Source organism: Mya arenaria, chromosome 4 (genome assembly GCF_026914265.1).
Source record: "Mya arenaria isolate MELC-2E11 chromosome 4, ASM2691426v1".
Lineage (NCBI taxonomy): Eukaryota > Metazoa > Mollusca > Bivalvia > Myida > Myidae > Mya > Mya arenaria.
In genome coordinates, this window is record NC_069125.1 from 62,063,090 (window position 1) to 62,077,396 (window position 14,307).

General features: G+C 37.8%; 1 protein-coding gene across 2 annotated transcripts in view; it reads left to right on the plus strand.

Moving 5' to 3' along the window:
• The first annotated feature begins 13,193 nt into the window (after positions 1-13,193).
• Positions 13,194-14,307, plus strand: part of LOC128231967 (gamma-tubulin complex component 3 homolog) — a 38,034-nt gene continuing 36,920 nt past the window's right edge. For both annotated transcript variants that reach the window (XM_052945268.1, XM_052945269.1), the window contains exon 1: positions 13,194-13,361. In XM_052945268.1, coding sequence (XP_052801228.1) covers positions 13,268-13,361 — 94 coding nt within the window. In that variant the 5' untranslated portion in view covers positions 13,194-13,267. The remainder of the gene's footprint in view (positions 13,362-14,307) is intronic.

Consider the following 14,307-nt stretch of genomic DNA (forward strand, 5'->3'; position numbering starts at 1 on the left):
ATGATGTAAAGACTTTGTCAAATGTTGTTTTTTCGTATGAGTGGATAAACCAAAACTATGTTAATTTGACAAGTTTCATATTGTGTTTAAGAATAGAGTGCTCGATGAATTTAAACAGTTATGGTCTGAAAATGTTCACAACAGTAATACCCTATGTATATTATATATATATATATATAAATACGAATTATATCTAGATGTTTTACACACAAAAATAAGAATGGCTTTGTCTAAGCTAAGATTGTCGTCAAATATACTACATATTGAAATAGGCCGATATAGCCGTAATATAATTGATTTGTCCTTATAGTTATTTGCCATGTTTCACTGTTGCCATATTTAGTATTTGGCATGTCATGTTTTGTCAAGAGACTGTTATGTGTACAACAATAAACAAACTCTGTCTGACTGCCTCTCCAATTTTAAGAAAGTGGTTCTCAAATTTCATAAAATAACACAACTATAGAGGTGATTGGTATTTGTATTTCACAATAGTGCATACAATTAAAAATACAAGAATGTACTTAACTATGACGGAAACTTAAGAATAACAAAAAAAATACATAAATGGGTTGAATTTTAAATAAGAACACAAAATACGAAAAAATGATACTAAATTATGAATACATAAATACATAGCACAATGTAGATATAACTATATCAATATAAACATTTTGGCCATAATAAATATAATTACTTTTTAATGACACATTTTAAAGGTATTTAAAATGAATAGCGCATAATATTAACAATAAATGTATTTACTGATATAAAAATAAAACATTTATTAACTCATAACACAACGTACACTTTAATGTAACCCATTCATTTATATTATCTTTAGTTTTACTAAATGGGAAGCAATATCAACATTATGGCATTCTGTCTATTTCGCCAGTTTGCAGCTATTAATGATCCTTTACTCACGGTAAACCATTGGACGTGCTAGTGTTGACTTTCGCATCGGATATTTTGTTTTAACAGTTGCAGTAGTGTCTCTCCTGTTTTCTGGTTTTCAGGCTGTACATGTAGCCATTGACAACTAGAGTTTTTCTGCTATTCTTTATGAACCGTATATTTACTAGCGATTGCCATTTTAGGTGGGTTACGGATGCTGAGGAGACTGACCATCTTTATATACTATGTGTAATTATGACTTACAGTTAGTGACCCTTTCTTGGTGTCCAGCTGTTAATTATCGGAAATGTTAACTTAATTGGGACTCATCATAATTGTTTTTAGACTTTTGTACGTTTAGATATGCATTGAAAACATGTGACAAACATATAGTTATATTATACAATCAGTATTTTTAAACAGGATGAAACACGATACTAGTATCTGAAAAAAATAAAGTGAGAAAAAGAAACGGTTTGGAAAGTGGGAACAAACCGATTTTATTTATTGAGGGAAGCTACATGAAGTTGAAATGTTTTGTTATGTTTTATACTAATTTCTGGCGTTTATTGGTATTTTGAATTATTTTCGTATAACCCCTTTTTGAAAAGATTGTTTGTTATCGCCGCTACCCGTGGGACTGGGGCAGAGTATGTCATTTCATTTTTCGGTTTGTTGAGAAATACTTCTCAGAGTTTATCTTATTGATATCATTTAGTCGTGTTTTAGTGCAAACATTTTAATAAGTGAACAAATAAAAGATATTCCCAAAGCAATAAATCGTCAACCTCTCGTTTACCTATTGCCTATCCCAGTGATGTTAAAGAATTCAATCGCATATTAAAATGGTTTAAAGAGAATGAAAAATAAAAAGAATATATTGACATGAACCAAAATAAACAAAATGAAGAAACATAAGACAAATGAGAATCTTAACAAATATCAGATGAGTATGAAGGACAAAAAGAAGAAGAAATTGGAGTAGTAACAGAAGAAGAAACTGATTGAAAAAAAATATTGAAGAAGAATTGATAGCAGTACTAGGTGACAACGATGGTATTGAAAAAGATGTGATTGAACATTATAAATTACCCTTCTTATCTACACTATTGTCCAAATACGATAAAGAATAATGGAGAGAAAAACAAAACAAAACAAAACGTTAAAAACATGTTGGTAATGATTTAAAAAGTTTATCTCAGGATATTGCTTGGTATAGAAACAAATGCAGCAGAAACTACTACATTTGCAAATTTTAAACCACTAAAAGTAGGTGATAATTTAAAAAATGAAATAATTAAAAGAAATGATTAATCTTCACCATAGCTTTTAACAGCATGAAAATAAAAAAATAGCAAAGGCCTCACAAAAACTACAAATGGTGAACAATATCTCGGTTTATCAATTTACATTTCTAAACAAGTTAACAATAATGAATTAATTGCTAAAACAGCGACAATGTTGTATTAAATGTAAAAGTTTATTCTGATTTGATTGATCTATTAACAAACAAATTTATTCCAAACAATGATTATTCGAAATAAGCCTAACATATGTTTAAAAGATTAAACACAACTCTTTGGAATGTAACCACTAAAAGTAAGTAAAACTTAATCTAATTTGCAAATATGACATTATTTTTCTTTTTGAACCTTGGGGAAATAAAAATTCTAATTTTGAATTAAGTGGCTTTAAATGTTTCAATTTATTTAGAATATTTCAAAATCGTCGAGCGAAGAGAAATAGTGGCGGGGTTGTAGTTTATATCCGCAATAATATTTCAAAAGGTGTAAATATTGTCAAAAAACATTTTGATACCATTGTTTGGTTAAAATTGGACAAAACGTATTTTAAACTTGCTGATTTATATCTTCCCGGTGTGTATATTTGGGTCGAGAGTTTCCCTGCATATAATTTTATTAATAAAGATTTATTTGATATTGTTCAAAATGATATTAGTTATTATCAAATGCTTGGTAAAACTATGTTAATAGGTGATTGGAATGCGAGGGTCGGAAACGGGGACAAAAGGGATTGCATTGATTGTGATCGTTTTGTGCACAGTATTGATGATGACGAGTATTGTCCGGATTGGCCCATTGTTCGCCGTTCACAAGACCAAATTTGTAACGGTCATGGTATTAAATTATTAAACTTATGTAAATCATGTTCAATTCGCATTGCTAATGGTAGATTAAGTAATGATTTTCATAATGGGGATTTCACATACGTATGTTCAACAGGTGTTATCGACTATTTACTGTTAAGTGACCATGATTTTAATTTGGCACATAATTTTACCATTGGTGTATTTAACGAGTGGTCAGATCATGCCCCGATTTATTTTAGCATGTATACCTATTGGTCATGATCTAATATATAATTCTCACGAATATGTCAAATCTAGTATTCGATGGAATGATGCACTTTGTGACTTTTTTCGATGCAATAGTATTGCAAAATTGCCCGTTTTCAACTCTATTGTAAATGATGTTACATTTGATAGTCGTATTGCAGTTAATGATTGTATAAAAACATTTACACATGTCATTAATTCTGTAGCAGAGCCATTGTATCCGATAAGCCTATTGTTGATCAAGGCGTATGTAAAAAGGCTGACTGGTTTGATGAAGAATGATTTAATGCTTAACGTCTGTATATCAATGCACTGAATAAATATAATAGTTGTAAAAATGAAATAAATAGGCAATCATTTTGTGAAAATGAAAAGCTTTATAAATGCCTTGTTAAAAAGAAGAAAAGACGTTGTAAAATTAATAAGATAAAGGCAATTGAAAAGCTAAGGCACTGTTAACCAAAATATTTTTTAGGCATTTCAGTAAAATGAAATCTAATAATGATTACAGCACTGATGAATTCTTTTGCTTCTTTTCAACTTTGAACGATGATATGCCAACTTGCATCAAATGTAAATGCAGAGAAGTTCTGTAATAATCATGATTTTGATAATAATGATTGTATTTTTGAAGAGCTTGATACTCCAACCACTGTGCAGGAAATTGAAAATATAACAAAAGTATTAAAGAAAAATAAAGCTTTCGCCGGTGACAAATTGTTTAATGAATACTTCGTTGCAACTATTGACGTTTTATCGTCTTATTTGGTAGACATTTTTAACGGTATTCTTCATACCGGGGGTTTTCCCGACCAATGCATGGAAGGTTTTATAGTTCCTTTGTTTAAGAAAAATGACCCCCTTGATGTAAATAATTATAGAGGTATTACGCTTGTCAGTTGTTTCCCTAAAAAAAATTCAGGAATACTTAATAAACGTTTTACAGATTGGGCTTAAAATAATAATATTATAAGTGATGCCCAATTCGGTTTTAGAAAAGGTCGCCCAACAGTTGATGCATTTTTGTGCTGAATGCTGCTATAAGTAAATGTTTGAATGAAAATAAACGCTTAGCCTGTGAATTTATAGAGTTTACGAAAGCCTTTGATAGTATTTATAGAAATGGTCTTTGGGTTAAGTTATATAATGTAGGTGTTCGTGGAAAAACGTTGAAAAATATGCGCGATATGTACTCCAAGGTAAGAGCACGTGTTACTAAGTGTAGCTCATTTTCTGATTTCTTTAAATGTTCTGTAGGCTTAAAGCAAGGTGAAGTCATGTCTCCGATATTGTTTTCTTTATTTTTAGAAGATCTAGAGTTGTATTCATTTGATAGTATTGATTCAGGTATTACTTTAGAAGAAATATCTTTCATATTATGTTATTTGCAGATGATATGGTTATAATGGGACAATCTCCAGAAGATTTGCAAAAAAAGCTTAAATTTGTTGAATTCATATTGTAAATGTTGGGGATTAGAAGTAAATCCAGATAAAAGTAAAATAGTTGTGTTTAGAAAACGAGGTCCTATTAAAATTATTGAAAAATGGACTTACAATGACTGTAACTTAGAAGTTGTTGATGATTTCAAATTATCTTGGAACGGTATTTAGTTATACTGGAAGTTTTATATTGAATCAATCGACACTTGCTGGTTAAGGTTTAAAGGCTCTTAATGTCCTTCTTTCAAATGTTAAAAATAAGCCTTTAAAACCAAGTACAGTATGTCAACTGTATGATGCATTTGTCTCATCAGTTCTTAATTACGTTTGCGAAATTTGGGGATTTGGAAAAAAATAAGGAAATCGAAAGGGTTCATCTGTAGTTTTGTAAATTATTGTTATTATTAACATGTTAAACAGTCCACATCGACAGTGTCAATTTATGGTGAACTAGGAGGATATCCATTGTATATAACAAGACATACACGAATTATAAAATTTTGGTGTAAAACACTAAATAGCGATAATATTATCGTAAGTACATTGTATAATAATCTTTTATCAGATTGTGCGAAAGGGAAAACTAATTGGGCTAGTAATTTAAAACTGTTGCTTAACACAACTGGTTTTTCAAATGTGTGGATAAACCCTAGCTGTGTCGATGTGAACAGGTTCTATTTAGTTTTAAAAGAACGCCTTATTGATCAATTTAAACAATCTTGGTATAATTATATACATAACAGCCCAGTCTTGTGTACTTACAAACATTTTAAAACTTCTTTCGAACGCTTGTATCTGGATACATTTTCTTCAAAGTATCGAATTCCTCTTACTAAACTGAGACCCTCGTCTCACCAGTTACGTATTGAAACTGGGCGTAATGGAAATAACATTGATCATCATGAACGTTATTGCACCATATGTAATAATGGTGACATTGAAGATGAGTTTCATTTTGTTTGTGTGTGTGATGTATATGATAATTTATATAGAATGTATTTGAGAAGAAAATATATCGTTAGGCCTAGCATGATCAAATTTATTGATCTTATGCAAGGTACGAATTATTCCGAACAGCTTAATTTGTGCAAATTTATTTCTAAAGCATTTGAACATCGTCATAACATTGTAAATATTGTTTGTTGATCTTTATTGAAGGCTTTACATTTTGGCTTTTTTGCATACCATAATATACCTTTAAAAATCTAGCTTTCATCATGAAAATTATTATATAAATATTTACTAATTAGTTGTTAGGCCATCCTCACTGTGTAAGTGAAATGTTAGTGAAATGTAAAAGTATCTAATGTTAAAGTTTCATGTTAAAAGATTGATTATAAGTTCTTTTCTCATGTCTGAGATTTCAAACCAATCATGTTATCGTTTTATATATGTTTAATTGAATGTATTATATTTATCATGTATTGAGGAGCATTTGTGTTCAAGTTACTTAATAAATAAGTTGAATCTTCAATCTTGAATCTAATATTCTTAAGGTGGATGCAGAAAGAATTTGTACAATAATCGGGATAAATTATTTGACTTTATAGAATTAACTATAGATTTGAATGCTGCAGGAAATAATAGTTTGCATGTGATTATTGCAATTATTGACGAATTATTAAAGTTGGTGGCAATCACGGCGGATAAACATCAAGACGTTTATAAAAAAAGAATGTATAATGGCATCATATTGCATAAAAGAGAAACAAAAGCTTACACAATTATTAAATCCTTAGTATGTCTTTTCTAAAAATAATCCGTTGCCGTTTTTTAATGAAAAAAGGTAGAGAAAAGACATCCATAAAGCGATTTTTTCATTGCTTTCTTAAAATTAAACTTACCGTGAAATAAGAACTGTGGGCCAATTTTGAGGGAAATAAAATAAGCAAAGATTGCATATAATTTAATTGTCACACCAGTTATTAATGCAAAGTATAATGTAGGTCTGTGACAAAACGGTAACAACCCCCCCCCCCCCCCCCCCGGAAAAATGACTATAACAAGGTAGATTTGTTAGAGTCCAAGTAAGCTGATACCTTAGCAAATGATTTACACAAACCAATTAAATGAACATTTCGAAGCAGACGAGTTATTTTTATTGATGAAATATGGTCAGGAGGTTTGGTTGACATGCAAGGCTTTTCTGCATTTAAACAAAATAACAAATGTTTATTAATAATCATTGGCAAAGTTAATATGCGTGGATAATACCATCAAAATATAAAACAGGTATATCTATTTTACTTTATTAAAGTGTCTTTAAAAAATGGCTTTCCAAAAGTTATATTGATATATGCCGGTTCCCAGTCTTAGTGCGTCCCATAACTACCTTCTAATTGTAACAGCCATTAAAAGTAAGTCAATGTGCTTGGTTTACCCAAATAGTGGGTCCCCAGACGTTGAGGGTCAAAATCAAGCTGACCATAAGTTGGAAGTTATTCGGCGGTACCGAGTGATATCCCTGAATGTCCCCCTACATGCCAATACCCGGTCTTGGGGGGAGGGGGGTCACATCGCCTCCTTCTGGTCGTAACAGTTACCCAAAGTAGTTAAATGTGGTTGTTTACCCAAACGCGGATCCCCAAACGTTTATGGTCGATTTTGGTCAAGCTGACCCCAGAATGGAAGTTATTTGGGTGTAAGGTGATAGCTATAGATATCCTCTACAAACCTTTTCCCGGTTTTAGGGCGTCACATCGCCTCCTACTAGTCGTACATGAAACCGATAGTAAGTCAATATGCATGTATTACCCAAATAACGGGCCCCTGACGTTTTGGATCAATTTTGGTCAAGCTGATCAAAGATTTAAGTTATTGGGCATTGCTAGGTGATAATCCTGGATGTCCCCTACATTCAAGCACCTTTTCTTAGAGCGTCACCTGCGTCATTCTGGTCGTAACAGCAATCTGAAGTGCTTGCTTAACTCAAATAAGGGTTCGTAAGACGTTGGAGTTAATTTTTGTGAAGCTGATCCCAGGATGGAAGTTATTTGGCGGTGTAAGCGATAGCCATAGATGTCCTCTGTATGCCAGTACTGGATCTAAGGGCGTCATGTCGCCTCCTTCTGGTCGTACCAGAAGCCAAACGTATGTCAATGTACATGTTTTATCCAAATAATCGGCCCCAGACGTTTTTGGTGGAGTTTTGCAAACCTGACCCAAGATTAAAGTTAATGGGCGGTGCTAAATACTGTCGTCCCCTACATGTCAGTACCTGTTCTAAAGGCGTCACATCACCTCATTCTGGTCATACTGCTAACCCAAAGTAGTCCAATGAGCTTGTGTTGCCCAATTACGGGATCCAACGCCGTTTTTGGTCAATTTTGGTCAAGCTGACCTGAATATGGATGTTATTATGCGTTTTTAGGTGAAAACCCTGGGTGTCCCTTCCATGTCAGTACCCGGTATTTGGGCATCACATTGCCTCCTTTTAGCCGTAACATACAACCAAAGTAAGTTAATTTGCTTTTTGTACGTAAATAGAGGTTGCCAAGACGTTGAGGTCAATTTGGTCAAGCTCACCACAAGATGTAAGTTATTGAGCGGTGCTAGGTGATAGCCATAGATGTCCACTTCATGCCAGTACCCGGTCTTGGGGCGTCACATCGCCTCCTTCTGGTCGTTCCAGCAGCCCAAAGTAGGTCAGTGTGCTTGTTTTACCCAAATAGGGGGTCCTGGACGTTGGGGGTCGATTTTGGTCAAACTCACCCCAAGATGGAAGTTATTGAGCGGTGCTAGGTGATAGCGCTGGATGTCCCCTACATGCCAGTACCCGGTCTTGGGGCGTCACATCGCCTCCTTCTGGTCGTTCCAGCAACCCAAAGTAGGTCAGTGTGCTTGTTTTACCCAAATAGGGGGTCCTGGACGTTGGGGGTCGATTTTGGTTAAGCTCAAGCCAAGATGGAAGTTATTGAGCGGTGCTAGGTGATAGCCCTGGATGTCCCCATTCATGTCAGTACCCGGTCTTGGGGCGTCACATCGCCTCCTTCTGGTCGTTCTAGCAACCCAAAGTAGGTCAGTGTGCTTGTTTTACCTAATTAGGGGGTCCTGGACGTTGAGGGTCGATTTTGGTCAAGCTCACCCCAAGATGGAAGTTATTGAGCGGTGCTAGGTGATAGTCCTGGATGTTCCCTTCATGTCAGTACCCGGTCTTGGGGCGTCACAACGCCTCCTTTTGGGTCGTTCCAGCAACCCAAAGTAGGTCAGTGTGCTTGTTTTACCCAAATAGGGGGTCCTGGACGTTGGGGGTCGATTTTGGTCAAACTCACCCCAAGATGGAAGTTATTGAGCGGTGCTAGGTGATAGCCCTGGATGTCCCCTTCATGTCAGTACCCGGTCTTGGGGCGTCACATCGTCTCCTTCTGGTCGTTCCAGCAACCTACAGTAGTTCAGTGTGCTTGTTTTACCCAAATAGGGGTCCTGGACGTTGGGGGTTCGATTTTGGTCAAACTCACCCCAAGATTGAAGTTATTGAGCGGTGCTAGGTGATAGTCCTGGATGTTCCCTTCATGTCAGTACACGGTCTTGGGGCGTCACATCGCCTCCTTCTGGTCGTTCCAGCAACCCAAAGTAGGTCACTGTGCTTGTTTTACCCAAATAGGGAGTCCTGGACGTTGGGGGTCGATTTTGGTCAAACTCACCCCAAGATGGAAGTTATTGAGCGATGCTAGGTGATAGCGCTGGATGTCCCCTACATGCCAGTACCCGGTCTTGGGGCATCACATCGCCTCCTTCTGGTCGTTCCAGCAACCCAAAGTAGGTCAGTGTGCTTGTTTTACCAAAATAGGGGGTCCCTGGACGTTGGGGTCGATTTTGGTCCAAGCTCACCCCAAGATGGAAGTTATTGGGCGGTGCTAGGTGATAGCCCTGGATGTCCCCTACATGCAAGTTACCCGGTCTTGGGGCATCATATCGCCTCCTTCTGGTCGTTCCAGCAACCCAAAGTAGGTCAGTATGCTTGATTTACCCAAATAGGGGTTCCTGGACGTTGGGGGTCGATTTTTGCCAAACTCACCCCAAGATGGAAATTATTGGGTGGTGCTAGGTGATAGTCCTGGATGTCCCCTACATGCTAGTACCCGGTCTTAGGGCGTCACATCGCCTCCTTCTGGTCGTTCTAGCAACCCAAAGTAGGTCAGTGTGCTTGTTTTACCTAATTAGGGGGTCCTGGACGTTGGGGTCGAATTTTGGTCAAGCTCACGCCAAGATGGAAGTTATTGAGCGGTGCTAGGTGATAGTCCTGGATGTTCCCTTCATGTCAGTACACGGTCTTGGGGCGTCACATCGCCTCCTTCTGGTCGTTCCAGCAACCCAAAGTAGGTCAGTGTGCTTGTTTTACCCAAATAGGGGGTCCTGGACGTTGGGGGTCGATTTTGGTCAAACTCACCCCAAGATGGAAGTTATTGAGCGGTGCTAGGTGATAGCCCTGGATGTCCCCTACATGCCAGTACCCGGTCTTGGGGCATCACATCGCCTCCTTCTGGTCGTTCCAGCAACCCAAAGTAGGTCAGTGTGCTTGTTTTACCAAAATAGGGGGCCCTGGACGTTGGGGTCGATTTTTGCCAAGCTCACCCCAAGATGGAAGTTATTGGGCGGTGCTAGGTGATAGTCCTGGATGTCCCCTACATGCCAGTACCCGGTCTTAGGGCGTCACATCGCCTCCTTCTGGTCGTTCCAGCAACCCAAAGTAGGTCAGTGTGCTTGTTTTACCCAATTAGGGGGTCCTGGACGTTGGGGGTCGATTTTGGTCAAATTCACCCCAAGATGGAAGTTATTGAGCGGTGCTAGGTGATAGTCCTGGATGTTCCCTTCATGTCAGTACCCGGTCTTGGGGCGTCACATCGCCTCCTTCTGGTCGTTCCAGCAACCCAAAGTAGGTCAGTGTGCTTGTTTTACCCAAATAGGGGGTCCTGGACGTTGGGGGTCGATTTTGGTCAAGCTCACCCCAAGATGGAAGTTATTGAGCGGTGCTAGGTGATAGACCTAGATGTCCCCTTCATGTCAGTACCCGGTCTTAAGGCGTCACATCGCCTCCTTCTGTTCGTTCCAGCAACCCAAAGTAGGTCAATGTGCTTGTTTTACCCAAATAGGGGGTCCTGGACGTTGGGGATCGATTTTGGTCAAGCTCACCCCAAGATGGAAGTTATTGAGCGGTGCTAGGTGATAGTCCTGGATGTCCCCTACATGCCAGTACCCGGTCTTAGGGCGTCACATCGCCTCCTTCTGGTCGTTCCAGCAACCCAAAGTAGGTCAGTGTGTTTGTTTTACCCAAATAGGGGGTCCTGGACGTTGGGGGTCGATTTTGGTCAAGCTCACCCCAAGATGGAAGTTATTGAGCGGTGCTAGGTGATAGCCCTAGATGTCCCCTTCATGTCAGTACCCGGTCTTAGGGCGTCACATCGCCTCCTTCTGGTCGTTCCAGCAACCCAAAGTAGTTCAGTGTGCTTGTTTTACCCAAATAGGGGTTCCTGGACGTTGGGGGTCGATTTTGGTCAAACTCACCCCAAGATGGAAGTTATTGAGCGGTGCTAGGTGATAGTCCTCGATGTTCTCTTCATGTTAGTACCCGGTCTTGGGGAGTCACATCGCCTCCTTCTGGTCGTTCCAGCAACCCAAAGTAGGTCAGTGTGCTTGTTTTACCCAAATAGGGGGCCCTGGACGTTTGGGTCGATTTTGGTCAAACTCACCCCAAGATGGAAGTTATTGAGCGGTGCTAGATGATAGTTCTGGATGTCTCCTACATGTCAGTACCCGGTCTTAGGGCGTCACATCGCCTCCTTCTGGTCGTTCCAGTAACCCAAAGTAGATCAGTGTGCTTGTTTTACCCAAATAGGGGGCCCTGGACGTTGGGGGTCGATTTTGGTCAAGCTCACCCCAAGATGGAAGTTATTGGGCGGTGCTAGGTGATAGCCCTCTATGTCCCCTTCATGTCTGTACCCGGTCTTGGGGAGTCACATCGCCTCCTTCTGGTCGTATTAGCAACCCAAAGTAGGTCAATGTGCTTGTTTTAACCAAATATGAGTTTCCCTTACGTTTAAGTTAATTGTGTTTAGGCTGAATCTAAGATGGAAGTCATGCGGCACTGCTAGGTGATAGCCCAGATGTCCATTTTATGCCAGTTACCTGTCTTATGGCGTTACATCGCCTCCTTTTGGTCGTATTAGCAACCCAAAGTAGTTTAATGTGTTTGTTTAACTCAATCAAAAGGGCCCAAGAGGTTGGGGTCAATTTATTCAAGCTGACCCTAAGATGGAAGTCATTTGTAGGTGCCAGTTCATAGCCATTGCCAGTACCCTGTCTTAGAGCGTCAAATTGCCTCCTTCTGGTCGTAACAAGGGGTCCCAAGGATTTAGGTGCGGCATCTTGCTGTCGTACTAACAACACAATTTCCTTAATTTCTTTGCCATGCACTGACCCCGTCTTGGAGGATACATATGGTCTTCCTAACCCCAGTACTACGCTTATTAAATGATTACAGGGAATAGTCTTTTTAAAGGGTCTGCGTCGTATGCTTACCCTGTCTTCTGGAGTCTTTATTTGATCAGCATGAATCTTAGATAATTACACTATCAACAAAGCGGGATTTTTTCTTTCAAAAAAAGCGTTGCCACCGCGGGAGAGAATGCGTCATCGCGGAATATCGCAACGATATATTCCACCGCAGCCAACGCGGTGGTGCGCGTCGTCACCGCAATCATCTGCTGTTACTGCTGTTTCTGCGTACGACTTAATTCCGTATAAATGCACGCGGCAAATCGCCGTAATTCGGCAAAACCGAGATGTTTAGGTATTTGTGGTACAAATAGAATAGAAGAAGTAGATTAAACCGTGCTCGCGGACAGGATTTTACTTGATTGCGAGGGTAAACAATCGCATTGCTCTTATATAAATACTGACTAAACAACCAGAATGCAACTCATAGTAAAACGATTGAAGAATGTTGGTTAAATATTTTGATACCAAATTTTACGAGAACGCTATTCATATTATACATATTTTTACTTAATATAGCGGGTGTTTCGGATTAAAAACCAAATACCAAATATTATAAAGTACAGTATTTATTGGGGGAATGGGGGTAAACTGTGCCAGTAATAATATTTTAAAAAGCTGATGTAATATTTTAAATGTTTATGTTATCTGGGGCCAAAAATAAATCCAATTTAAATTATTCCCCCATGTGTTATCAACATATTAGCTGGTTATCCCGGATACTATTTAGCCGCGGGTAGCCTCTACTGAGTACTGTAGTACATATTAATTTTATGGTTTACTTTTGTTCGTAACTGGTTCTTTTTGATTATGTTTCATCGTGTTTTATTTATATAAACCATTTGCGTTAATGATATTTTCTTTGAAACATTGTTGTTGTGTGGCAGGTGTTCTTATTGGCTGCTGGAAAATAGTAGATTCCTTTCACATTTCGTGTTTCGTGGTAAAAGTACTTATTGGCTGCTAAGTCCCTTATTGGCTGCTGTACTTATTGGCTGCTGTTATTGGCTGCTAGCTTGCTGTCAGTATATGACAAGTCAAGTTTAAATAACATATTTCTTGCTTGTCTACCAGAGTCATGAGTAGATCTCACTCGAGGGAAGGTGGCAGCTCATCTGCAACTCCTGCTCTTGTGAAAAGATTATGCTGCAGAGTGACGAAACTCCCTGAAAGTATGTACATCTTTCGGAGTGTTTAAAATTTTCAACCAGTTATTAAAATTACTGTTTTAATGATCAAAGATCATGCCTTAATAGGCGTAAATACTGCTCTCTGTTAGACTTCAACAGAAAACACAGTCTTAAGCCTGTTGCAATCCATATACCGATGACTCACTTGTAAAAGCTGTTTTGCGATGCTAGCATGTAGAGTGTGTTGCAGGCATACATGTGCTCATTCTAGTGAATTACGGACACTACGGACCATGGACATTACGGACCAGACATTACGGACCAGATTTAGGGACACTACGGACCAGATTTAGGGACATTACGGACCATCTTCGGAATCTTACGGACCATGATTTAAACATATTTTTTTTTTAAATATTCACTCATTAGTTTTTAATTTGTTAATAAATACTTGAATATGAGTGCTCAGTATGACGTTATATATTCCATAAAACTGTGAAAAATCCCGTGAAGTTGGAATAGAGCATTGGTTCAATATAAAATCTTGTGAAATTCCAAAAGGTGTTAAAGACCTATGCATTTATAACAATTATGTGAACAATAATGAACGAAATTTGAATGATCGGCAGTTAAATCAGTTAAAAGCAACAGAAGAAATATTTTCCAAAAATGTTTATTTTCCAAAATAAATCGAGCAGAAATATTTTCCAAAACAGTTTATTTACCAAAATAAATCATACTCGTCCCTGAAAAAGAATTACACATTTTTAATGTCCACGATTCCGTTTTATATAACTATTACATACATAACAACATTTACTACTACTTGTAACCTTTTATGTAATTCCATTTGAAGTGTTTTATGGCTATTCTTTTTATAACTATTACATAAATAAAAACATATAACCTTAACTACTACTTGTAACCTTTTTATGGAAATTATATCCCGAAAATAAAAGTAAAGGACCATACTCTTGCTTTATATTAA